This window comes from Melozone crissalis, unplaced genomic scaffold (genome assembly GCF_028551555.1).
Source record: "Melozone crissalis strain CALT ecotype California unplaced genomic scaffold, PUWL_Pcris_2 ptg000033l_1, whole genome shotgun sequence".
Lineage (NCBI taxonomy): Eukaryota > Metazoa > Chordata > Aves > Passeriformes > Passerellidae > Melozone > Melozone crissalis.
This window is the reverse complement of record NW_026535811.1, coordinates 6,557,597-6,582,280: the sequence shown is the minus strand read 5'-3', so window position 1 is coordinate 6,582,280 and position 24,684 is coordinate 6,557,597. Positions and strand designations below refer to the sequence as shown.

The 24,684-nt window shown below is 45.3% G+C and overlaps 2 protein-coding genes across 9 annotated transcripts in view; one reads left to right on the top strand and one right to left on the bottom strand.

Annotated features, from left to right (window-relative positions):
- Nucleotides 1-1,936: 1,936 nt before the first annotated feature.
- RAD52 (RAD52 homolog, DNA repair protein) lies at nucleotides 1,937-8,033 on the bottom strand. The gene is made up of 9 exons (XM_054281950.1): nucleotides 7,945-8,033; nucleotides 6,573-6,640; nucleotides 6,218-6,336; nucleotides 6,059-6,134; nucleotides 4,773-4,969; nucleotides 4,450-4,586; nucleotides 3,695-3,775; nucleotides 2,545-2,772; nucleotides 1,937-2,303 (listed from the first exon to the last, which is right to left on the bottom strand). Exons 1-9 carry the CDS (start codon nucleotides 7,991-7,993, stop codon nucleotides 2,245-2,247), a joined length of 1,014 nt encoding a protein of 337 aa, XP_054137925.1. The 5' UTR covers nucleotides 7,994-8,033; the 3' UTR covers nucleotides 1,937-2,244.
- An 8,513-nt stretch (nucleotides 8,034-16,546) lies between these two features.
- ERC1 (ELKS/RAB6-interacting/CAST family member 1) overlaps nucleotides 16,547-24,684 on the top strand; it is a 266,470-nt gene continuing 258,332 nt past the window's right edge. For 4 of the 8 annotated variants that reach the window (XM_054281944.1, XM_054281943.1, XM_054281942.1 and 1 more), the window contains exon 1: nucleotides 16,548-16,655. The gene's annotated coding sequence lies outside the window, so the exon portion shown is untranslated. Of the gene's footprint in view, nucleotides 16,656-16,799; nucleotides 16,852-24,684 lie in introns of those variants that run through there. The other 4 variants (XM_054281946.1, XM_054281945.1, XM_054281949.1 and 1 more) reach the window with 3 other exon arrangements.

The following is a 24,684-nucleotide window of genomic DNA, read 5'->3' as shown; positions in this document are numbered from 1 at the left end:
AGCCTTGAACAGGATACTCCAAAACAAGGTACTGCAAAGAGTAATTCCTAAATGGATCTTTGGGAGTGGCCTGAGGGAGGAGAATGTATCAGCTGTCACTGCTTTCATGGCTGAGACTGTCACCAGGTTGCCAATGCACACAGCTGTGGCACACAGGACACGGTGGCTGTCCCCATGGAAGCAGAGGTTGAGGGAGGGCGTGCCAGGGTGGGTCCTGGGCTTGCTTTAGGCACTGGGGGATGAGCACGGTGTCCCGAGGGCCCTTCCCGGCTCTTGTGCTGCCCCCCTGCCTGCTCCTTTGGGATGTGCTTCCATCCTGCAGGGCCGGGAGAAGGAACCGTAATAACAGCACCTCACAGCTCCTCCTCAGAGAAGGACTGACTGACAAAACTCTGGGAGGGGCTGAGAGTAAAACAGGCAGAACATGCAGAACATCCATTTTGCAGGAGAGCACGTGGCTGCTGGTCACGGAAACTCTCAGCGCTGTAATTTTTCCTTTTTCAGTCATTTGTTGTGTTTTTGTTAAGGTTTAATAAATCTTTGAAATTTTAAAAGTGAGCGTCATTTCTCGCAAGGAGGAATTTGGAATTTCTAAACACTAATTGCTGCTGCGTTTCTTTCCATTTTAAGAACGGCTTCTGTTATGAGTCATGCTGCGCAAGGCTCGAAGAGCAAAAAAAGCTCCCAGTGTAAGTTTTCCTGCCCTTTTCAAAGGGACCAATCCCAGGAGACTCATTGCAGGGACTGTCAGAGGAGGCACAGCCTTATTTGCCCTGTTTCCAGAGCCAAGGGAGCTGAGGCCGTTACATTTCTGTTACTGACTTTTGAATTTTTTTCATTGTAAAAGTTTGGAACAGTTTTGAATTTGGTAATTTGGAAGGCTGCACGCTCCCTTCCTAGCAGGTATATGGTTTCAGCAGCGAGGGCATGACTCAAACATGTGGAATGTGCTGCTTCCCTGAGCTGTTCTGAAGGCAGCACATCTGAACTGGCCAGAAACAAGGAGGGTGAAATGTGGAACTGTGTTCTAGATGTAATCTATAACCGTTAGTTACAGCTTGTCCTGTCTTTCCACACTGAAGTCAATTCCTGTCCTTTGTCCTGTTGAGGAGGTAAGAGGATAGTAAAGGATCTTTTAAGGGAAAAGGAGTGATTAAGTGATGCAGGCAGAGTAGGAGGAAGAGGAATAAATGCTGAATATTCCAAATGTCTTTACAGTTAGAGCAGTGAGGCAAACCATGGGAGTAAGGTCCTGTTTGAAGCCTGAAATTGATTCCAGGGTTGGATTAATCCCAGTTTGTGTAAATTTTCCTGGTTCAGCTCTAACTTGCAGCCATGTGGCATCGTTCTGCTTGCCTCCAGCACTGCAGTACCAGGCTGCCCCCACGGCCCCCTGGGGACGGTGACACCGCAGGAGCAGCGCTGCCAGCACGGGCCGAGCCCTGCGCCGGCCGTGCCTGGAACTGCAGCCGCACCCGCGGGAACAGACCCGGCCGGCCCGGCAGAATCCTCCCTGTGCTGCACGGAGCTGCTCGAAAGGGGTAAGGGAGTGTTCTTCCAATACTGCTTGCGAATTCTTCCTTTGGCCTGATAATTGGACAGACTAATCAGCGTTTGGCTTTGCCATGACCTCTGAACCCCAGTGAGGTTTCTGTTTGCCCATCCTAAAGCCAAGGAGCTGTGCAGGTGCAGCACTGACAGCTTTAGGACACTGTGCCTCCTGTGAGGCTGCTCAGCAGGGCAGAGAAGCACCAGCTCCCAGCAGGGTTTGTTTATTAAATTAATGTTTATTTCTGTATTAAAAGGGGTTGAAAGCTTATTTAAAAACAGCAGTGCAGCACCTCAGACACCGCCAGTGTCACCCCGGGTGTGCAGGCACAGCTTGCACCTTCTGTCCCCTGGCCACAGCCCCTGCTCCCCCTTGCACTGAAAATCTCTGTGCTGGAATGCAGCACTGAGGGAGAGACAAGCTGTGAGCTGCATTTCATTTTTAACAATCCATTCTGTTACTGCTTAAGGCAATTTACAGGTAATACCCAATGTAATATGGCCACAAGTCTCGTGCTGCAGGAGCACAAATAATGGTGTGGTTAGAGGAAAAGGCATCTGAAGTACATAATAACCTGAGAGTACATGAAGTTCTTTTCTGTTGCTTCACTATAACGTGCAGCAGAGTCCATGTGACACAATTTGGAAAGGCAGCTGCAGCCTTGTGCTGTAATCCATGACAGAGGCACAGATCCCTCACGTAGGTTCCAGTCTCCTTTTCTTCAAGCTCTGACTTCTCCTGATGGGGCTGCACCCTGCCACACGGGGAGAAAGTGAGAAATGCACATTTTTTCTGCCTCTAAGTAGGTTCCTCAATTCTTTTTCTAATTCTTCATTGATAGGACAGTTGGATGGAAACAAGCAGTTTCCCAAGAGCACTGTCCCAGCTTCTGCAGCCAGGTCCAAAAGAAAGGAATGTTCCTCCCACTGGACTTTCCCAATCTCCCAAGAGCCCCAGTAGTGAACCAGAGCTCAGTCCCTGGTGGCAGCACGTACCTGGGGTGTGCTGGGGGGCACAGCTGGTGCAGGGGGCTGCAGCAGGGCCCTGCAGCTGTGCCAGCCTGGCAGCAGCTCTGTGCTGGTTCCCCCTGTGGGGTGTCCTCTGCTGCTGGCCACGGGGTGTCCCAGGTGCCAGCTGTGCAGCCCCTGAGGGCTCTGACAGCTTGGCACCCGTCACCTTCAGGTCAGTGCTCTCCAAGGAGATGTCCCAAAGTTCAGGATCATCTGGAAGGAATGAGAAGGGGATCCATGACACAGTAGTGTACTGCAGGAATAGCAGTAGCTCCAAGACCAAGCACATTCTTCTCCTACAAGCAGTGACCACTATAAAATTTAAACTGCAAAGCATCTCTTATGTCAGTGTATTTGCAGGGACCTCCATGGCAGGAAGGAACAATCAATCTGACTCCATGTTCTCAGAAGGCTAATTTATTATTTTATGATACTATATTATATTAAAGAATACTAAACTAAACTACACTAAAGAATACAGAAAGGATACTTACAGAATGCTAAAAAGATAATAATGAAAACTTGTGACTCTTTCCAGAGTCCTGACACAGCTTGGCACTGATTGACCAATGACTCAAAACAACTCACACCAGAATCCAATGAAACAATCACCTGTGGGTAAACAATCTCCAAACACATTCCAAAGCAGCAAAACACAGGAGAGGCAAATGAGATAATTACTTTTTCCCTTTTCTCTGAGGCTTCTCAGGTTCCCAGGAGAAAAATCCTGGGTGAAGGAATTTTTCAGAAAATATGAATGTGACATCAGTGTGCAGCAGGGTCCTGCCCCTGGTGCCCTTCAGCAAAGTGCAGGCACCACAATGTGTACCAAAATATCCAGGATTATATTGGGAAAAGACACACAATGCAGGTTCTGTATTGTGCAGTATCACCTCAGGAAAAGGATTTATCAAACAGGTGTACAACTCTACTGAAGAGCCTGAGTGAAACCCCAATAGTGATGGACATCATCTCCCTGCCACTCAGGCAAAGTTTGTATTGTTATGGTGAGAATCACACTCACACTTCTGTTATTCCAGTTCTTCAGAGGTTTTACACTTACACTGTACTCTGAATTAACCTGGTTTAAGTGCCAATGATTTAACACTTTATTACTCATCACTTTTTGGCTGACCTGCAAAGAACTCCTCTTCTATGGCCAGCTCCTGTTGCACTTCTGTTGGAGTGCTGTGCTTCACAGGAGCATCAGATTTTGCTGCAAGGAGGCAACACAGGAAGAGATCAATACCAGAAACCCTTTGACTCCTTCTTAGCAGAGCACAGGTCTGAAATGACAGCCAGCACCACCACCAGGTACCCTCTTTTGTCCTAGAGCTAAGGCTTGGAATGTGGGAAGTAACATTGTGTAGCTGATGACATCTGAGGAGCAACTGTGCTACTTCAACATGGCTTTTAGCCTATCACCATGCTCCTGCTACTTCAATGTGGTTTTTAGCCTATCACCATGTTCCTGCTACTTTAACATGGTTCTTAGCCTGTCTATCACCATGTTCCTGCCCCCACATGGCCCCAGATTCCCCATGAGCCAAGGGCAGTGTATCAGTAGCTTGGGCAGTATCTGTTTGCTTGCAGCCACCACAGCCAACGCTGCAGCCTCAGCTTGGATGCAGCAGGTTAATGGTGCTGGCAGCAGCTGCTTTAGGGTGGCTGGGAAGTTGCAGATTTAATGGTGCAGGTTTAGAGCTGACATTCCTGACACTTTTGGAGCACAGAGGGGGAATATATGCTAACGCTCCTGCCTTTGGCCTCAGAGGTGTGTTGATGGCACAGCACATGAAGCTGGCCAGGCTCCTGTGCTGTGGGTAACCTTGCCTGCTCTCTCTCTAGCAGCTCTGATGGAAAGTGCCAGGTCTGAATGCCACTGCTCACCCTGTTTGCTGCTGGCAGTGACTCCTGGGACCTGCTGCTTTTTCTCCATCTGCTCCCGGAACTGCTGCTGCAGCCGCTTCTGGCGCAGCTTCCTCTCGTAAGTGGCATCACACTCCATGGCCAAGGAGTCTGTGCTCCTGCTCCCACCCACAAACACAAAGTTAAACAGCACCTCAACAACTGCATCTTGGGAAGAAAAAAGTCATTAAGAAATAACAGCAAAGAGAATCCACTCAACTAGTGCTTTATGGCATCTTTGGCATCAAGCTGTCTCAGTAATTTCTAATACAGCTTAAAAAATGCATTTCTAACAGCAGTCTCACCTGGGAGCATTGGGCTGTTTCTGATCTGCTGTCACAACAGCAGCCTCTGTCTGGCCAGGCTTGCAGCCAGGTGTCACCTCACAGGGCTGTCTCCCTGCTGCACTCTGCCTTTCCACATAGCTGCTGTACCTTGCTTGCTCTATTTCAGGCTCATAGTCCTGCATTTTAGCTTTGACCAAGTCTAACTCAGGGGGTACCTGGTCAAGGAGAAAAAAGAAAAGGTTCAGAAATTTCTATCATCAACTTAATGAAATAAGCACTCGTTAAAAATCTATTTTGTTTGCTCTAAGCTGAACAGTAAGTTAGAAACCTGAAATGCTCTTTCAGTACCCAGTAATTCAGTCAGTTAATCATTGAGTTCCTGTGACTTTGTGTTGGTTTAATTGTTCAGTGCTGCAGGGCAGATGGTGAGGTCTCCCCACATGCTCTGCAAATGAGAACAGGATTTTACAGCTTCTCACAGCCCCACAAGGCTGTTGCTGAGTGAGTTGTTTTACCAGTCCATTTTTGTGCTTGTGCTAAAGGGCAAGGCCAACCTTTACTGAGTTCTGAGGAAGGTACACCATTGCTGTTTATTAAAGATGGGATGTTTTGGCTCTGCCACCTTACAGGTTTGTGGCAGTGCCTCTAATAGATGATGTCCCTGGCAAACCAGAGGCCTGGGCCATCTTTACCTTGTGAGGTGTCACTTTGGATCTGCTCCTACAGTGTTTGACAGGACTGCCTTGCAGCTCTAGGCCTCTAGCAGAGCTTGGCAGGTCCTACTGTGACTGAAGGCAGCTTTGCTATGGAAGTCCATGGATCAGCAGCTGTAGAAGGCTTCATTTTCCCTCCTTCCACAAGGCAGGTGACTGCCTGGAAGCCTCCTGCCCCCAGCTGGTGCACAGCAGGAGCAGGCAGGATCCATGGAGGTGCCACTTGAGGAACAGCCTGCTGTGTGTGTGAGCTGTTTGCCAGGAAGGTCTGAGGAACCCTCAGGAATGAGAGGCACTGCCAGCAGCAGTGCCAGCAGCAGTGATAGCACTGACAGCAGCAGCGCCAGCCCTGTGCCTGCAGCAGTGCCAGCAGCACTGATAGCACTGCCAGCAGCAGTGCCAGCCCTGTGCCAGCAGCAGTGCCAGCAGCATTGATAGCACTGCCTGCAGCAGTGCCAGCCCTGTGCCAGCAGCAGCAGTGCCAGCCCTGTGCCAGCAGCAGTGCCAGCCCTGTGCCTGCAGCAGTGCCAGCCCTGTGCCTGCAGCAGTGCCAGCCCTGTGCCAGCAGCAGTGCCAGCCCCTGTCCTGCACCTGCCGGGGCAGCTTGTTGACGGCTCGCAGGTAGTCCTTGTCCAGGATGCAGTTCCCAAGGGCATTGCCAAAGCACCTGAGAAACAAGAGGGCTCACTGAGACTGGAAACTTCATCCCACAGAACTTCTGAACATGAGCAAGCGCCCATCTTCACTTACTTGAGGGCTCTCTTCAGTCCATCTGTTACTGCCTCCTTCCTTGCCTTTTCTAAGGATAAGGCTTTAGACTTCAGGCCTTCACTGACTCCATAGCCCACATCTTCGTGGTATGACCCATCCTGCAGCACAATTTCAAATACAAGAGGATTTTATACATGCAGTGCTGTGCTTTCCCAGGCCTGGGTGCTTGCTCTTGGCTGTTTGTTCCACAGCAAGGTCACTGTTTAGGACACCAGCAGGTTCCCTAATGCAGGGCAGCACCTGAGGACTGTGCTCTGACCCATGCAAGGACTTTCATCCACAGCTTCAGGCAATTGCTCAGCTACAGTCAGAGCCAACAAAAAAACCCATTTACCTTAAGCTGAACTCTCACAAAAGCACAGACACCCACGTAGAACCTGCCATTGTTGAGGTCAACGAAGTCTGCAAGGAGATATTTGAAGTGTTAATGTATAGAATCAATAGTGGAAAAGCAACTGTTGTCTATGAAAGAAACTTCTTTCTTATCATCCAGTAGAACTCTGCAGAAAGCCTGAATTTCTAAGGAATAACTAGTTATGGCATTATCTGAGAAAGGTTGAAGTTTGAAGGATGTCAGTCCTTTCTTCACTGAAAAGGGGGAAAGAAAACCGTGGTGCAGAATAGATGGAAAGCAATGAAGTAAGTTGTTCTATTTCTAGAATCTACCAGCCTGGGTTAAGAAAAGATTTCTGAAGGTGGGGGAGAAGGAAGAAGGTAATTTAAGCTGCTGCTTTGACCTACTTCAACAACCAGTCTTCAGCATAAGCACAGCAGATCTGCCAACAAGGACAGCACTCCTCTGGCAGGCACCATTTCAGCCATCAGCATGGAGAGGCTGAAGCTTTAAGATCACCTGAACACGTTATAGTTGAAAAATTTTCCCAAAGTTTTCTGTTGTAAAAATCTCAGTACTGGGTGTTAGCTAGAAGAGAAATCTGCAGAAAAAGATGGGTCCCTAAAGATTAGGGGAATATTAACTGAGAATAGTAACTGGTGGGAGTCTAAAAATTACAGGTGAGTTTGAAACTTGGCTTAGGACCGCTGAGTGTTAAATGTTTAATTGTAATTACTCTTGACTGAGTGTACTCATAGAGATCACAGACTTGATTAGAACAGCTCGGGAATAATCATAAACACACTCAGAATAATGACTATAACAGAGCTAAAATGAAAACAGAAGCTCTGTTATTATTCAATTTCTCTCATTTTTACTAACTATTAAGACACCTGGAAGTTGCTCATGCCTGCACCCAGGTGCTTTGAAGTGATGAAGTTATAGCAGCTGAGGTCTCTTGGTCTGTTCAGCCTGGAGGAGGCTGAGGGGAGACCTCACTGCAGTTACAGCTTCCCTGAGAGGGGAAGAGGAGGCAGGCACTGATCTCTCCTCTGTGGTGACAGTGACAGGACTCAGGGAATGGCCTGAAGCTGTGCCAGGGCAGGTTTAGGCTGGGTATCAGGAAAAGGTTTTACCCACAGAGGGTGGTTGGGCTCTGGAGCAGCTTCCCAGGGCAGTGGGCACAGCACAGCCTGCCAGAGCTCAAAATGTGTTTGGACAATGCTCTGAGGCACAGGGTGTGACTCTTGGGGTGTCCTGTGCAGGGCCAGGAGTTGGACTCAGTGATCCCTGTGGACCCCTGTCCCTTCCAATCATGTTCTGTGATGGAAACTATGAAGCAAAGACTTCTTTGCCCCTAAGAGACTCTTACCAACATTCTGCTGAGTGACTGAGTGAGCCCAGCCATTGAAGCCAAACATTTCATTGGCCAGACTGATGACCTTGTGACCCTCGATGTAACACACCTGAAAAGAAGAGCAAACACACATAAATATGTATATATATAAACACATAGCCTTGTGCACACATCTCTGCACACTTTATTTTAACAGTGATTACACATACCATCTTACACTGAGGAAACCCAGCTAAATTCAAGGTTCAGATAATGTGAATAAAAGGCTGATGGTGCAGCTACAGGTGCACTCTCTTCCAGGAAATGTGGTGGGGATTAATATAACAACAAATATGACTTAATCAAGAGAAGGCAGTGGGCACTAAAGATGGTAAATGTAGCCACTATTATATAATGTTTCATATGTTCCAATTCTGGGGAAAAATAGGGATAACATCTCAGTGTTGCACAAGTAGATAAATATTCCATTGTAAAAGATGAAGCACTGAAAAATTAAGTCTCTTTTTAAGTGTAAAAGGAAAATCTGTGGCTCAATAAAAGCCAGAACTTATGCCATGCTCACTTTGCATCCATATCTGCGTATTAAACTACTAGAGGGAAATGAACTTAAAAAGAAAATAAGGAATATTGTAACATCAATCCCTAGTTTTCCTGGGAGAATGGAGTTGAAGATGATGTTTGCTCCTACCTTCTGCCCTCCTCCTGCCTGCCTGCTGCTGATGTAGTCGGGGCCCAGCCTCTGGCGCAGCGCGCGCTGGATGGCTCGGTACTCGCTGGCCGTGTACTGGTACTGGCAAGAACAAGAAAACAAAATCTCTCTCACCTCCTGTTTCAGCTCCCCTCCTCTGCCAACAGCACTGCTGCATCCCACTCCTTCCCACATGGGCATGAGCCAGTGTTTGAGTTGGTGTAACAGGCAAGGAAACACCTCAGGGTGTGTACATGCCTTAGACTGTTCTTTTTTCAATTTACTCTTGATAGATACAGGCATTAATTACTGAGCTGCAGCAATTATTTTTCATTAATAATCCTAACCACAAACACACATATAAATGTCTATATTACTGCTCAAAACCAAAACACAGTATCTCTGTGATCAACAAGAAATTTGTATTTAAAGACTCCAACAGAACTAAAGATGAACCATACTCCACTGCCACGTGTCACCAGGGCAGGGAGGACAGCAGCTCAGGAAAGCTGAGCTAAGTATAGTTTAAACAAGGAATTTCTTGAATTGTCCAATTTATTTGGGTAACTCCAACATCACTGGTATCATTGGAGAACATCAGCATCACAGGAAGCCTAAAGTGTTGTAAGTTTAGGTTTGTCTTAGAAATCCAATTTACAAAATGTACTGAAGCCCAAATGTATGTTTAAGGATTTGGGAACTAAAACCCTCGTGTTGTTATGGCCTGAAGTGAGACAGAACAGAGGTTTCACCACTTAAATCATAAATATTGTGTATGCATGTACTGGCTGCCCTAACAATTCAGCAGAACACAGAATTTTATAGTGTGTGTACCATATAAATTCCAACTCCTGCCAAACTGCTCTAATTTGTATTTAGTTCTATTTAAACTTCACAGTAAAAATTTTATCTTTTTCTGACTCTAGAGTGCAAGCCTGTAACCAAAAAGCATAAGGAAAAAGGGAAAACACAAGCTTGTGCCACATTCAGGAACTATGGAGAAATGCCTGTCATGGAGAAGAGAATTCACCACCAAAAGCTCTGCTCAGTCCAGATACAGTTTTCTTTTTTCCAAATTATTTTACAACATTTCAAAATCATTTTTTAATAGCTGAAAGCAGTTGGCTTTTCTGAATCTGTGAATATGTGTAAGCATGACTCAGGCCATCTGGGAATAAGAGAGAATAAAATGAGACCCACTTTTAAGGTACAAGATGTAAAAACCTTTTGAGAAGAATCCAGACCAACTCATTATAACTGGGGGCATGCCAAGACTATTGCAGAGAAAAAATGCGAATTACAGTAGGGTGCAGCACAATTCCAGCCTTACTGTACCCAAGCTGAAAAGGAATAAACATGCAGAGCAGATTTCCAAAAGTGTGAGCATGCAACTTGCATTTCCCTCAGGGGCAAAAGGAACTGACCTGTCCAAAGGAAGCCACTGAGTCCCCAGTGTTGGAGCTGCTGCTGCTGCAGCTCTCACTGTCCTTCCCCTGGCTCTCAGGCATCCCTGGAGGTGAGAGAAAATAAAATCACTGAAGAGGACAGAACTGATGAAGATATGGCAGAAAACTTATTCTAAATATCACACTGGTAAAAAATTATAAATGTGGGGTTTTTTTTTTCCTTTTAGGTAAACGTGAAGGCACTGTACCATGCCAGGGAAGAAAAAGAATTCCATCTTTCAGATTCTTCAGCACTGTCTTCCTGGACCACTTTCAATATCCATTCATACTTTGATAAAAAGTATGGACAGCTTTACTCAGCCATACCCTGACTTGCCAGTTTTATTTCAGATTGCTGTTTTGACTGTAATCACTCTGCCTGGTGCCACACAAAGCAACCATGCAGAGCTGAGAACACAGAACCTGTCAGAGCTGTAAGAAGTGGTACCAATAACTCAGTAGATGGCACCCTTTTCTAAGCCAGTGTCCAACACTTCCCAGCACTGCACAAACACTCCCCTGCTCTGGAGCCCTGGGGAGATTGTGGATCCAGCTGTGCCAGGGGCTGGAGCAGCACTCCCAAATAACCCACAGAGAAAATCTTTTATTGTGTTTGCACTAATGCTGAGCACAACTGATAGCCCAGCACTCAGACTTCTGTAGGCAATACAAATACAAGACAAAATTGGAGATGTCAAAACGGTTTGAGAAAGCCTAAAATCCTCAGCAGATAGCATGATTTGCCAGTCAGTCAGCACCTGGCTAGTATTCTGCTTTGTTAATGCATTCCAGGTGTGGCACTTTTTAAATTAAGTTGTTTTTCCAGTCTCTAAACAAGAAATCCAAAGTTCATTGAGGACTTGGCAAACGATTTTCAGAAAAAGAATACTGATTGTTTCCTTGGCAAATGTGAGCACTGGTAACTATGGCAAGTGTAGCTAAAATTCTCCTTAATTTTGGTTGGCTAGAATTATTCCTCTCTGGTCCCAAACTTGTATAATTGTACAGAGTTCATGCACCTGAATGCATTTCCATCAGAAGTTAGCAGCAATTTGTAAAAACATTTGGCTTTGGAAGAGAGCAAATAGAAAGCAACATGACCAGGAGAAACCCTTGTGATTTAAGCAGGCTATTTCCTCTGCTCAGCAAAGAGAGTTCACTGCATTGGGACGGAGACAATTAGAGAGACATAAATAGTGTGTGTGGCCAAGGGAACTGAAATTTGAACAATGCTGTTGCCTCCACTCACACCCCCAAGCTGCCTCAATCAGATCTTAATCACTCTGAGCCCTTGGGAAGAAACAATGACCAAAATGTCACTTGCCTACAAACACTATGACCAATTTATGCAAAGTAGGTGGGTGGCATTTTGATGCAAAATTGCTTAATACCAGTTTTAGTTAAAAATCCTTCAAGCTTTTACATGGTGTGCACCATTATCAGTCTAAATTCAGTTGTCAGTGGTTTGTATTCAAATTAGGTGTGGATCCAGCTTAAGTGAAGGAGACACAAGATTAGTTTAGTTTAGTTTAGTTTAGTTTAGTTTAGTTTAGTTTAATCAGTTTAGTTTCAGGCTTTACCTGCAGGAGCAGCTTCAGCTGTGAGCCTTGTTTAAACCAAACCCTCTATCAGGGCAATGTGGGGGGTTTTGCAGTTTTGCAAAGCCAAGCCCTGTATCTCAAAGCAATTGTCTGAGCATTTCAGAGTGACAGAAGTTTGATAGAATATGGGGGGGGACAAAATGTCAGAGAATAGAGATAATGCAGAAGGCAGTCTCACCCCTGAGGAGTTGCAGCTGTGTCAATCACCAAGGATTGGGAACAGGCCTGCCCCTAACAGGCCACAGCTGTGTCCCATAAGGATGAGTGCTATAAAAGAGTGGGGTAGCTAAATGAGGAGAGCTGGAGTTGTTGGCTGTGTGGGGAGGAGGGGGATGGAGTCAGTGCTGTGAGGAGCTGCTCACGAGACGTCACTCAGAAGGTATGGAAGTTTTGCAATGAGACAACGACAATATAAAATATTATTAGAGTAGGAGCTGGGAAGAGAGAGAAGTTAATTCTGCACATAAATCTGTCTTGGTGCCGGAGCCAGGGAAGGCAAGGTGCTTCCATTCCTCACTGGAGTCTTGTTTCCTCACTGCCCTGCCCTCTCCCCACAACGTTTTAACTCACATGAAACATTAATGCTGGAGTAGATAATGAACCATTCACTGGAGTGCCCAAGAGCCTTGGACACTCTCTGAGGCCAGGGCTGTGGTAGGAGGCTGCCTGACTCATTAATCAGTGTTAAAATATCTGCTATTTTTAAACCAGAAAGACTAAAAATTAAAGTTCAAGTATGTGTTTGAGTATGCAGGATAATACAAGCAGTTTATCAGTTTAAAGGTGCTCAGGCATTATAATTTACTGTCTCTGTGGCAATGGAACAATTGTTTGTTATTTACAGGGAATTCTTTTGAGTTTAGCTGGTCATGTTCTCAGGAAGTTTTCTTGTCACTGAGAAGGAGTCCACATAAGACTAGAGGTGCTGAACTGTGTTCCAAAAATTGCCTTGGCACACTAGAACAGGTCAAGAAACTCAGCAGCTTTTACTACTACCTGTTTTGGTCTTGGCTTTGAAAATTTGAACACATTAGGTACATAATCAGGAAAAAACAACCTCTGTTTTGGGAAATTGGCTATGAAATAGTAATTTTCAACAGCACTCTACAAGTAGGTGTATTTGCATGGTGGTGAAATTGAGCACTGCTGAGAAAAATGTGTGTGTACACAAATTCCTGTGCAGGAAATAAATACATCTTCCAGAACTGATAATCCTGAAGTTCATCTGTTCAAGTGTCTCTACCACTGTGGGGCTGCAGCAGCAGCACCTTCACCTGCCATAATTGTGTGGACATAACTTCTAATTTTCTAACTTCCTTACACACCTTTCTATCCCAGTGTCTGTTACCTTTCTATAACTGTCTGTTACCCCCCACAAATTTATTTATTACATCATGACTTTTCCTACCAGTTCCACTCTGCCTTGACAAACTAGGTTTTGAACCATGCTCTAACCCTGTGGAGTCAGGAGTGCCAGCTCCCCTCACCTGTGAGGGGGAAGCAGCACTTTTCCATCACTTCAGAATAGTTTGCATGCCAAGCATTGTGCAAGCACCACAGCTTGGGCAATGCTCAGCTGGAACACTGATGTTCCAAGGAATTAATCCCAGCAGCCACAAGCTAAAACAGGGCTTCAGCACAGATTGAACATCCAGAGGGCTTTTCATTCATCCCTGACCTCCCTATCTGGTAAGCTTCCCTCAGAGAGGCTGAGTAACAATCTTGAGCTTTCTTTCAATAAATGCAGTTCCACTGAGCCCAGCAAGAGCAAACAGCTCCACAGGCAGCAAGTGGGAATTAGCAAGCACTAAAGGTAATGCCACATACTCAACCTAAGGTATTACTCTAAGAAAACATCCAAAAAAACTTTACAGATTTTATTTTTCTGTGGCATTTTATTTGCTCTGAGAACCCCAAACTATTTTATAAGCTGATTTACCTGTTTTTGACAGAGCTGAGGTGCTTCTTTCAAGTGTAATGGGGCAGATGTTCCTAATCAAGACAGGCCTGTGCCACTCCACCGTTTAAAAGGAGTGGAAAAGAGATGATGCAATTGCTTGTGGACAAGCTGCACACAATAGAGCTTCCCCAGTTTAATTTCTGGTATCTCTAGGTAAACAACCTTGAGGGCTTGAGAAAAGTGAAGGAATGTCCTGTTAACTCCAGCAGGAGGAAAAGATACTCACTGAGGGGTTAAACATGGGAATGTTTAGCTCAGCTCAGGAGACTGAGTGTCTGCTGCACACCTCAGGTGCTGACAGTGCCTTTCTCATGCCCCTCACTCAGGCCACATTCTGTAACAAGAGAAAAAAGGTAAAATCACATAGCATGTCTGAGCTCCCTGCAGAAGTTTAAATATATTTGCTTTTTTCACTGAGACAACTCCTGCTCAGCTCCAGCACAGGTGAGCACCTCCATGCAGGGCCACTGATCCCACTGGAATCTGTGTGGTTCCAAAAGCACAGCTGAACTCTTTTATTTGTCAGGCACTGCTGGGTTTACTCTTGGCATGTCTAGGCTCATGATCCTCCCTGCACTGAACAGAAAATGCTATTTCTGATTTTACTTTTTAACATTTTAATGAACGCAGGGTAAAGCTCTTTTGTCCTTACTTTTATACAATTTTGGAAGAGCAACAGTGCATTTGTGGGGGTGTGTTTCTATTTCAGAATTTTTGGCTACACCCAACATCTGAAACAAATATTACCTGTTTTTGACAGAGCTGCATTTCTGGCACACAGGATGAGAAACTCACCTCACTGTGCTGTTCCCTGCCATGGCAGCCCTTACACAGCTGCACAAGTTCACTGTACACCAGTAACTGCTGCAAGGGGCCTGCTTTACCAATAATTACCTTTCCCAATAATTCCAAATCCAGCCCAAACTGCTTGGTTTAGCAGTGGTTGCTGTGTTTTAGCCTGCATATTTTTCAAATTTTTTTGCTGGTCATGCCTCCAAACATTTTCTGTAATCAGCAGTGTGTCAATTACCCCTTTGCTGTTTCACTGCCTGTTGCAATTTTTGCCTTAAAAAGGGTCCAAAGAAGTTTAATTATTTAAAAATGCACCAGCAGCATCCTAGGAAACAGGTCATCCCAAGCAGTTCTAAATTTGAAATACATTTGCTTTCCAAAAATATAAATCCTGTTGAATTTCTCACATTACTTAATTCCTTTGCTTTTACTCAGTACCTGTTTAAAAAATATTTCATTAAAGGGATTGACTGGTACCCCTGCACAAATAATTTTTGATTTTATAAAAAAAATAAATTCCTTATAACAATAAACAGTGACCAAGGGGTAGAACTGAAAGGAAAGAGAAATAATTCTGTCATTCTAGTTTTTTTTCCAGGTGTGAAACAGTAACACCTCACAGTCAGGAAACCCAAAATGAACCATCTGCTCTTCAAGAGGTTTCACATCCATGCAGGCAAAGTAAAAGATCTTGTTCTGGAGACCACACCAGGCAGGAATATTACTCAAATATCATCAATTATTTACATGGGCACTCCTTTCTAAAAGCCTCTGAGGTTGATTTATCAGCACATCATTTATGTACCAGTCCCTCCAGTCCTTGCAAGGCAAAGGCAGCAGGGTTTTTAACCCAGGAGTGATGGTTTGGGACTTGCAAGGAACAGCAGCCTGTCCAGCTGGGAGCAGGGAGCCTGCAGCTCTCCCAGATGCAATTAGCAGGCGAGGAATTAATTAATCCAGCCTGGAAATGAAACCTCTGTGAGCAATGTGGGAGCTCTGTCAGACTGTGCAGCACAAACCCACGCTGATCACAGGCACGGGTGACACCTCTGGCAGCAACACCCCATTAACATGACACACTAATTAAGCTGGGATGAAAAACTAAAGCTCTTAGGCTCGGTTTTGCTCCAGGTTGACACTTGCTTATTGTAAAATGGAAAATCCTTTACACTTGAAATTGGCAGGATAACTGGGGCATGGGCAAGCCTGTGTCTATTTCCATTCTTCTGCCTTCTTAGCCAGCAAGATAAATATAAATTATCTCTTTTTTGGGGGATACCTTAGGTTTGACAGAAGGTCTTAGATACTGTAGCATGCACTTACACACGCTATACGAGTCTACAGAAATTAATTAATTACTGTAGACTCATATAATTTAACTCTCTGCTTCCACAGTAGGAAGGGAAGTTCAGGTTATTGAGATCTCAGTGGATATCAGCCTGCCAGAGATCTGAATTATAATATAAATGATAATAGAATATATAAAATGTAAAAAAATATAATAATACATAAAAGATATACTATGATGAAATAATAGAACATGTTTACAATATAAGCAGTATTCAGGAAGAAGATACTAATTTAAACAGTGATAGTTTACATGTCAGTAAATGTTTAGTCTGACAGACCTAACTCATTTGCCAAAATCTCCCAATTTAGTGTCCCCTGGGAGTGAGGGCTAAGGAGGTCAGTGCTGTTGGCTCCCCACGCCCTGAAATCGCAGCAAACCCAACCTGGGAGGATTCTGGATGGGCTCTGTTGCTGTCTGCCCGGGGCTCCCTCAGGGCCCGCCGGGCGGGGCCGCTCAGCAGCCGCTCGTAGGGGGATGCCCGGTTCGGTTCCCGGTGCTGGTTTCGGTGTCGGGCTCGGTTCCCTGTGCCCGGTCCGGTTCCCGGTCCGCAGCCCCGGCCGTACCTGGGCCCCGCCGCGGCCTGTTCGCACTTCCCGCCCCGAGCGGCCGCTACGGTGCCGGAGAGCGGCCAAACTTCCCCGGTGGACGCGCGCGGGCGGTGACGCGCGCCGGGGGCGGGGTGGGGAGGGCCGGGCCGAGGGAAGCCCCGCGCGGCGAGCGCGCGCGCCGGGGGGAGGGGCCTGCGCGTGTCTCGCGCCGGGGGCGCGGGCGGGAGCGGAGCGGAGCCGAACCGAGCGGAGCCGAGTGCGGGCAGCGCCGCCCGTCCCCTCCCCTCCCGTGCCGTGCCGTGCCGTGCCGTGCCGTCCCCTCCCCGCGGGCTGACAGGCAGGTGAGGGGCCGCGCTCCGGGCAGGGGGGGTCGGGTTAACGCGCCTTGCCGTCCGCTGGGGGGAGCCCGGGGCGGGGCGGGGCCTGCGGGCGCCGGTAGCTGCGGGAGCAGCCGCCGCGCTGGGCAGGGGCTGCGGCGGCGGCCGGGCAGGGAGCGGCGGCGGCGGCGGGGGCTGTGGGCGCGGAGCCGCAGCGCAGGTGGGTGCGGGCCCGCGGGGAGGCGCGGGCTGTGGCCGGGCGGACGGAGGGAGGGGGCGGCCGGGGGGGTCGGGGCCTCTCCCCGCCGGGCCCCTCACGCTGTCACCGCCCGGGGCGGGGCGGCCCCGGTCCGGCCCCGGCAGCGCGGCCGCATCGCCCCGCGGGCCCGCGTCCTGCCGGGCACTGCCGGCGCCCGGGCGGGGTTCGGCCGTGCCTCGCACGGGCGGTCATTCCTGCTCTGCCCATTCGCCTTCCCGGCCGGGCTTTTCCGCCCCTCCGCAGTCAGCCTGTCCTTGCGAAGCGCACGCTTTTGTTATCGCAGTCACCTCACCGAGGTAACGGGCAGCCGTGTCTGCTGCCCGGACCTTGTGCCGTGCTGGGTTTTTGGTGTTTTCTCCGCGAGCGCTGCCTGGTCAGTTTCATGTATTTTATTGCATCTACTACGAGGCAGCGTCAGCTGACACGGTGCTTTGTTTCTGAGCGTGCTGCCATCCTGGAGCCTGTGTCAGGAATTGCTGCCCTTCCACATCTGTCTCGTTGGGAGTGTGGGCTCTGAGGGTTGGTTAGGAAGCAACACGGTTGATTGAACCTGGAAGTTTCATGTTATGGTTGGTGCTGATACCCTGTGAAATGGTTTAAAGGGAAGCCCCGGTGGAAATGGGAGATGCAAAGATGTAAAGAAACACCTATGGAGGTGCTGCTGGTGGTGGGAGCAGTGCACAAGCCGAAAGAATGAAAGCAAGTGGTTAAAAATAGAATTGTTCTGAAGAGCAATGCGTGTTTCGCTTTTTGTCCCAGCACATTTTGGGGGCCACGCTCGATCGTGCAGCCTGTTAGCTCCGATCCAACAGGCTCTAACCACAGAAAGTTGTCTGCTTTTGCTTGTGATTCTCGAACAATGGCCAGGGATGTCTGCAGCAGTCACCTCCACCAGCCGCCTGCCCTCCTTTGCTCCCTGAGATTATTGCGTCTGCGGCCGTAGGAGGCTGCACACACATCCATCCCCTCCTGAGCCACTGCCTGACACGGTCCTGGAGTTTGTGCTGGAACCTGCAGCAGCTCGGCTGTGAGCCCCAGTTCAGGGTCAGTTGTGAGTCAGCACCCTCAGAGCCATTCCAAATAGAATAAGACAGAGAGAAATCACCACCTTGCCCGTGCTGCTGTGATTGGAATTCATAGTAAAATAAGGGATTTTTTTCAGTAATGAAAGCAGTGATTATTTATTTAACAGCTGTACTGTAGTACAGTTCAGTTCTGGAAGCACAGTTCAGAACTTTTATGACAGAACAGCAGTTCCCAGAACAGTCAATCTATGCCTACTGTGTCATCCAGAAATTTGGAATTGTCTGAATCCATCAGCCAGAAGAAGGTTGGGATCTGCTGAATGAAATGTGAGTTCATAATAGTCTTTGAATAATTTGAACTTCTTCCACCACTTCTGGGAAACCAGTTTAAGTGTAATTAAATCACTGTTGGGATGTTAGCAGAAGCCTGAACTGTAGAAAACCTGCTCTCTGGACTATATTAAAGCATCATGTTTTTCATAATTTTTAGCATTCTTTTTGATCCTGTCACGAGCTTTTTTTGAGATTCTATTCACGTAACTTTTCATCTGTAATATGTGGCTAATGAACTGATTAGCAAAAAAGGCAAGTTTGGGATTTATGTGGCCTATTCCCTTTTATTGAATTGCAGATCTTGGTGATGAGAGAAATCCTGGCTGGTTTTTGAGGGGTCTTTGGTATTTAGTGGGTTCTTACTTTTTTTTTTTTTTCCTTTCTTCCTTTGAATCTGCCGTTTTCTCATTCCTGGTAGCAGTTGTATGCTGCTGCATGAATAGAAATATTTCACTATTGTCACCAGTGCTGGAGTTCCTTGCCCCTATTCCTTACTTTGTGAAGCAGGATACCCTCCCATTGTTATCCCTCACCCCCTCCCTCTTTTCAAGCGTGAAAACCTCTTTAGAGAGAGAGTTTTGTTCCAACTTTTACCTGGCTAAACCACTGGAGAATTGTGTTACATTTGGAAGATCTGGCTTGTTTTAGCTGAGTATGGTTTGGATAGAAATATAAGTGTGGAGGGATGCGTGTGGCTTTTTAAATAATAGAACTGAGCCCACAGTGAGGGTTCCTGCCCCTTGCTGCAAGAGGGTGTTCAGTGAGGTGTGGAGGGTTTTATCCATTGCTCTTTAAGCCAAAAGTTTAAACTCTGGCATGCAGGAGTGGAGCAGGAGATCCCAGGAAATGCAGTGCTGGTGTAGCAGTAGTGGTGTTGTGCAGCACGTGGGTTGTGTCAATATGGTTGTTGTCAGGGTGAGATTATGATGGAATTCCTGGAGCTGGAGCATGCTTTGCCTTGCACTGTGATGTTGCCCATGGTGACTTTAGGCTGGGCTGGCTGCATGTGCTTCTGGGCACTTCTGAAATATCTGTAGTGCTTTGAACATTTTGTTTCTGCTATTAGGAAGTGGCTTGTTGGTTGCGTGCCACCTGTGGGAAAGAGAGAAACAGCCATGGATAAAAACACAAAGTATTTACTGACTTTGTACTCCAAAATGAGTCTATAAACTCTTTATCCATACAGTGACAGAAAATTAACATCCACAGGTCTTCAGTCTTCTACATAAGTTGAGGAGTCGGGGTTAATTTAATCAGTTTATCCCTAGGAAGTGATGTGTGTGATATAAATGATATGTTGGAGTTCTGATACCTGTTGCTTTTTGTATTTTGCCTTTCAAACAGGCACATGGTGATTTTTTTTTTCCTTCACATCTGCTTTAAATTTAGAGACTTATAATTACATCCCAGTCACTGCACAAAAGAAATCCTGGTGCACCTAGCCAGACTCCTTACACATAAGTAAATAAAGGTTTAGCTGAAATATATGTATTTATTGTAATACATATATACAAGCCTTTTTTGTGGTCTTGTTTGTTTGGGAAGGGAGATAGAAAGAAAGGGGACTGTGATGGTGACAGCAGACCCTTTGTGCTGCTATCCAGATTTATGGGTATTACAAGAAACAAAATTTGATTTTAAATTTTAAAATTTAAAAGTTAAAAGTGCCTTTGCAGAGAAAGTGCTGTAGAGTAGGACAGAGCATGTGCTGTGTTAGGTTCTTCCTTGGCGGGTAAGGAATTGTATACGTGTGGGAAAGAAATTAACTAGGAAATTGATGAAAATGAATGAATGAATATTTCTGGCTCTCATTTACAGACTTGCAGGTGGTTCTTGCTGAATGGGATACCTTGTAGGTGTCTAAAAAGAACAGGGACTCGAGATGTTTCATGTTCTGTGGTGCCATTCCTGCCACCCTTTCAGATGTAAGAAGTGTTTAACAGGAATGTCACTTCCTGTTTAGAAATAAAACGCTCCCTTGACAAATTAATGCTGGTTTTTTTTTTCCCCCTAAAACTGTTTGGGTCAGGGTTGATGACCTGCCTTTTACAAAACATATTTTTAAAATGTCAAAGTCACGTGAAGAATTTCAGGGATTTCTGAGATGCTTTTCTGGGAAGATTTCTCTGTCTGTATGTGTGGGGGAGAGTGTATCAATTCACATCTTGTGTTGGGTGAGACAGAACAAAGGCTCTGTTACACCTGGCAGATGTGGAAGTTGGTGAATTTAATATAAAAAATATAAAACAAGCACCACCAGCACCATCCCCCCAGCTTTTAAAAAGGATTGGATATAAACAGATGGCAGTGCTTTAACATTTATTTATGTGCTCTTTAGGAATGAGAGACAGTTCTAATATAAACAGTTACTTTTTTGTCTTATTTCTGTCTTAATTGAATTCATTATTATTGCTTTCTTGCTGGCCACAAGGATATTTTGATAAACAACCCTGAATTCCATGGGTTCAATGCCTTGTGTCCTGCATCGGCTGGATTGCTGCTTCCAAAGTAAACTTGCTTCTGTCCTTTTTGTGTGTAGTGGTAATTAATTTAACATGAGAAGCAGTGAGCCTTTTTACCTTCCAAAACTAGGCAAACCTAAAATCTTCCAAGATAGCCCTAAAAGATAGGGGCTTCACACTTTTTGTGTAAAGTAATGTAGCAGACAAAGGTTTTTAAAGTGTGAGGTGGGCTAGGAAATAACAGGAATTCATTTTTTATTGATTGGTACACCTCTAAGTTATTGTGAATCATGTCAGTTCTCTGATTATACCCTCTGTTTGTACTCCTGGCAGGGTTTTACTGGAATGTAAGCTTTTCTTTGTTTGGAATGCCATCTTTTCTACCTGCCCTCCCCTCTGCTCTGTCTGCTCTGCAGTCTCTGTCCTACTGTGTAATCTAGACATAGTTACTTGCCATTAACTATTCGGGTGTGAATTATGTAAATGGGAACAATTACTACCTCTGTTAATGAAGTCTAATGTGTCTGCTACAGCCCTTTATCAGATTAAGATGTTTCTTGTAAAGGCTGACTTTGCTTTTATTGTGAAACTGGCATTCAGAGCTTTCCTTGTGCTCGCAGGAATCAGTGTGGCAAGGAGGTTCTGTGTTCTGGAAGTTGGATGTGTGGGGTCCCTGGGCTGTGAGGTGCCCTTGCCTGCTCTGTGATCCCACTGCCCCACTCCTGACCATCAGGCAGTGATGTATTTATTAATTGTCTCCATAGATGTTGCAGTTTGTCAGCTGGTGTCAGTCCTGAACAGAAATTGCAGCAAAGAAATTCACAGGACTTGCTGCAGGCTGCAGGAGTTACTCTGAAATTCTTTTTGTCTTGAAAAATATAGGCTGGGTTTTCCCTGTGTTTCTGCAGCATGTTTGTGTGTATTTGGTTGCTTGCTTACCTGGAGGTAGCTAATGGGCTATTAGTGTTTGTCTTGGAGTGGTGGGAGACATGAAAGGCATTATTCATTTATGTGACAGAGAGATCTTCCAGAAGGTAGGAGAACTTTTTTTATTTTTAATGAATCTTCTGTGTTCTGTCAGCTGCAGACAGGAACCCCTGCCCTGTGACCCATTGGTTCACATAAAATAATAGGTGTGGGGGCTGAGTGTGACAGCACTGCTGAACACGTCTCATTTTATTGGATTCTTCATTTATTGGATTCTTCATACTGATTGATTCTTCGTTTATTGGATTCTTCATACTGAAGTTTGATATTCAAGTGATCCCCCCAGAATTTCTTACATTTCTGCCATGTCCCAATATAGGTTTTATTGGAACCACAAGACCTTTTGACAATACTCATGTTCCTGTTCCTGCCCTCTCTCATGCCACAACTGCCTTCAAGTAAATCTCCATGAAGTTGTGCAGTGGCTTTTTCCTGTTCTTTTAGCATGCCAGCTCCTGATCCTGGCGTGTTCTGAGGGAAGCTGGGCTCTCCATTGCTTTTCACTGCCTGGGACTAGGTTGTTGTAATGAAACAGGTGGATTTTATTTGCTACAGGTTGCACTGCAGTACATTTAAATGTCTGCTGCCACATTATAAACATTTTCCATGTTAATGGTGCCTGAGTGTTTTTGGAGTCACCTGTGACCTGAGAAGACATTTTCCTTGTCTGGCACTTCAAGCAGGATGTGATGTTACCCGTTTCAAAATATTTATACAGAAAATGTGTTCATAACTGTCCTTTTCTAAACCTTTTTATGCAATATTTTCTAATTCTTTGTTCTTTATCTGATAGTTTTTCTTACAAGTTTTTCCATAATCACTAGATAGCATTTTCGAGTTAAGTGAAAGCAGGTCAGGTCTTTGTGTCTGCAAAAGTGCTCTGCCAATTTAAATATATATAAAGATACACATACAGTTTTTACTTGGTCTGATGTCATACTTTAAAAAGATTTTAATAGGTTTGCATATAGGATGCTCTTTGAAGTTTTTCTATTCTATTAATGAACAGTGAACAAGAGAATTTTCTTTCATAATTGTGAAGTTCTGCAAGCTATCTTGAGGAAAAATGGCTTAGCACTTGCTTTAGTGCAAAACCAAAACCAGTGCTAAACCAAAACAAAAACTGTTTTGTTTTTTAAGCTCTTTGAGTGTGTCTTTTTTATTTGTTTTTTGTAATCCTGGGCAAGGTTCCTATAATGGCAGAAAAAAACCAGAGGTTTTTGAAATCAACAGGAGAATTTTCCAGGGGAAGAGGGTTAATACATTTAATACATCCACAGTTGGACATTGTTCCTTGTGGTTATCACCATCTTGTACAGTTAAGGGATGATTTATTTGTGACTAAATTTAGGCTCAGTAGAAGAGGAAAATAGTGCTGTATGTTGGTCCCATGGAAGATAAGAGACCATACTTGTGAGACTCCCAGTAAAATACTAGTGTGAGGCAGAATATTGAAAAACTAACTTTTCTGGTTGTGATGTTACCTGAAAGAAATCTTTCATTTACTTTTTCTGGGGCTCTGGGGTGGAAATTGGAATTCTTTCTTCTTCCTGATTAATTGGTATTGCAAAAAAGAAAATATTGGTTTTTTTATTTCCCTGACTTTGCTGTTTTCATGGTGAAAGATTTTTTTCCTAGTGTGAACTGTAATATCTGTGAAGTGTAATATCTGCTTTTACAACAAAGTGATATGGCCAGTGATAAATGCTACTGGGAAAAAATAGGGGGAAAATAAAAGAGTTAGATTTATCTTGTAATTTCTTTTTGATCTTGAACTGTGGCAAATCTGTGTCAATGGAAATACTGAAACTGAGTGCATGTGTGGAAAAATGTATTTAGTTAATATTGGAATATTCACAATTTTAAGGTCTAGCAATGGTGTGGTGCAAGTTGTAATTTCAAGGAGAATACTGGAGGGTTATGTTTGCTTGTTTCCAAAGACAACTTTTCATCTCAATCTGCTGCTTTTGAGTAAAAGTGAGTGCAGTGTAATGCATGGCAGCAACAGCAGAGTTCTTCTCCCTGAGTTTTGGCTGTGCCAGCTCTGGGAATCCTTCCCATTCCCCTGATCAACAGCTAATTCTGGCCCTTGGCTTTCATGGCTTGGGTTATTTGATGTTTTGGAGCAGCAGAGGGGATGGTGCCTGCCTGTGAATAATCAAAGCTCAGAGCTGGGTGAGCACAGGGCTGGTGTTTGCAGCTGAGGGGGTGAGAGCTCCTGAGAGCTCCCCTGCCTGCCCAGGATGGCTGGGGATGGTTCCTGCACAGCCCTGCACAGGTGTCAGCTCCTCTCTGCTGCCTGGAGCTGCTGCTTTATCCCAAGGACAGCAGCCACTCCCATTTAACAAAATGTTTCCTGATGCAAGGGGAAGGCAGCTCTCCATGGCACTTTTTCATGGCATTGTCCATGTTGAGGGTGAGGAGCTCTTTAGAAATTATCAAACACCTTTTGAGCCCCTCTGGTGTCTTGCTAAGGACTTCACCAGGTGATTCCTCTGTGTGCAACAGTGATGTGCTTCTATCAGATTTTAAACTTAGTGGTTTTGGAGTGAAGTCCTTTAACTGAAACACACACAAGTCTCATCTTTTGCTTTGATTTTAAACTCATCTAAAGCTGTTAATGAGTGTTTGCCCTGATTTACTGTGGTGAGCTTCCAGCAAGTGAATTAAGTGCTGTGATTTGGATTAATTTTCAGGAGAATCCTAATGAATGCAGGCTCTCAGTGGAATGTACTTTATGCAGTGTCTAAGAAATCATATCTGACTTGTTTTGAGTGCTCAAGTGGTGTCACAGCAGCATTTTTAGCATTTTGATATCTCAAACAGTGAGGCTAGTCTGAAATAGCCTTTCTGTTTGGAAGAAGTGTTTTTCTTCTAGATCTGGGGCACAGTGTCTTGCTTATTGAAGCAACTTCAGTGTAACACTGTGCACTTTGTTGCATAGTTTATATTTCTGTTCTGTTTTGCATAAGGATATGTAGTTGAAA

Coding starts and splice junctions, on each gene's coding strand:
- RAD52 (XM_054281950.1), bottom strand. CDS start 7,993: ATGTTTGGCTTCAATGGCTGGGCTCACTCAGTCACTCAGCAGAATGTT. Junction 6,641..7,944: donor AGTCACTCAGCAGAATGTTG/GTAAGAGTCTCT, acceptor ATCTCCTTGCAG/ACTTCGTTGACCTCAACAAT. Junction 6,135..6,217: donor GGACTGAAGAGAGCCCTCAA/GTAAGTGAAGAT, acceptor CTTGTTTCTCAG/GTGCTTTGGCAATGCCCTTG.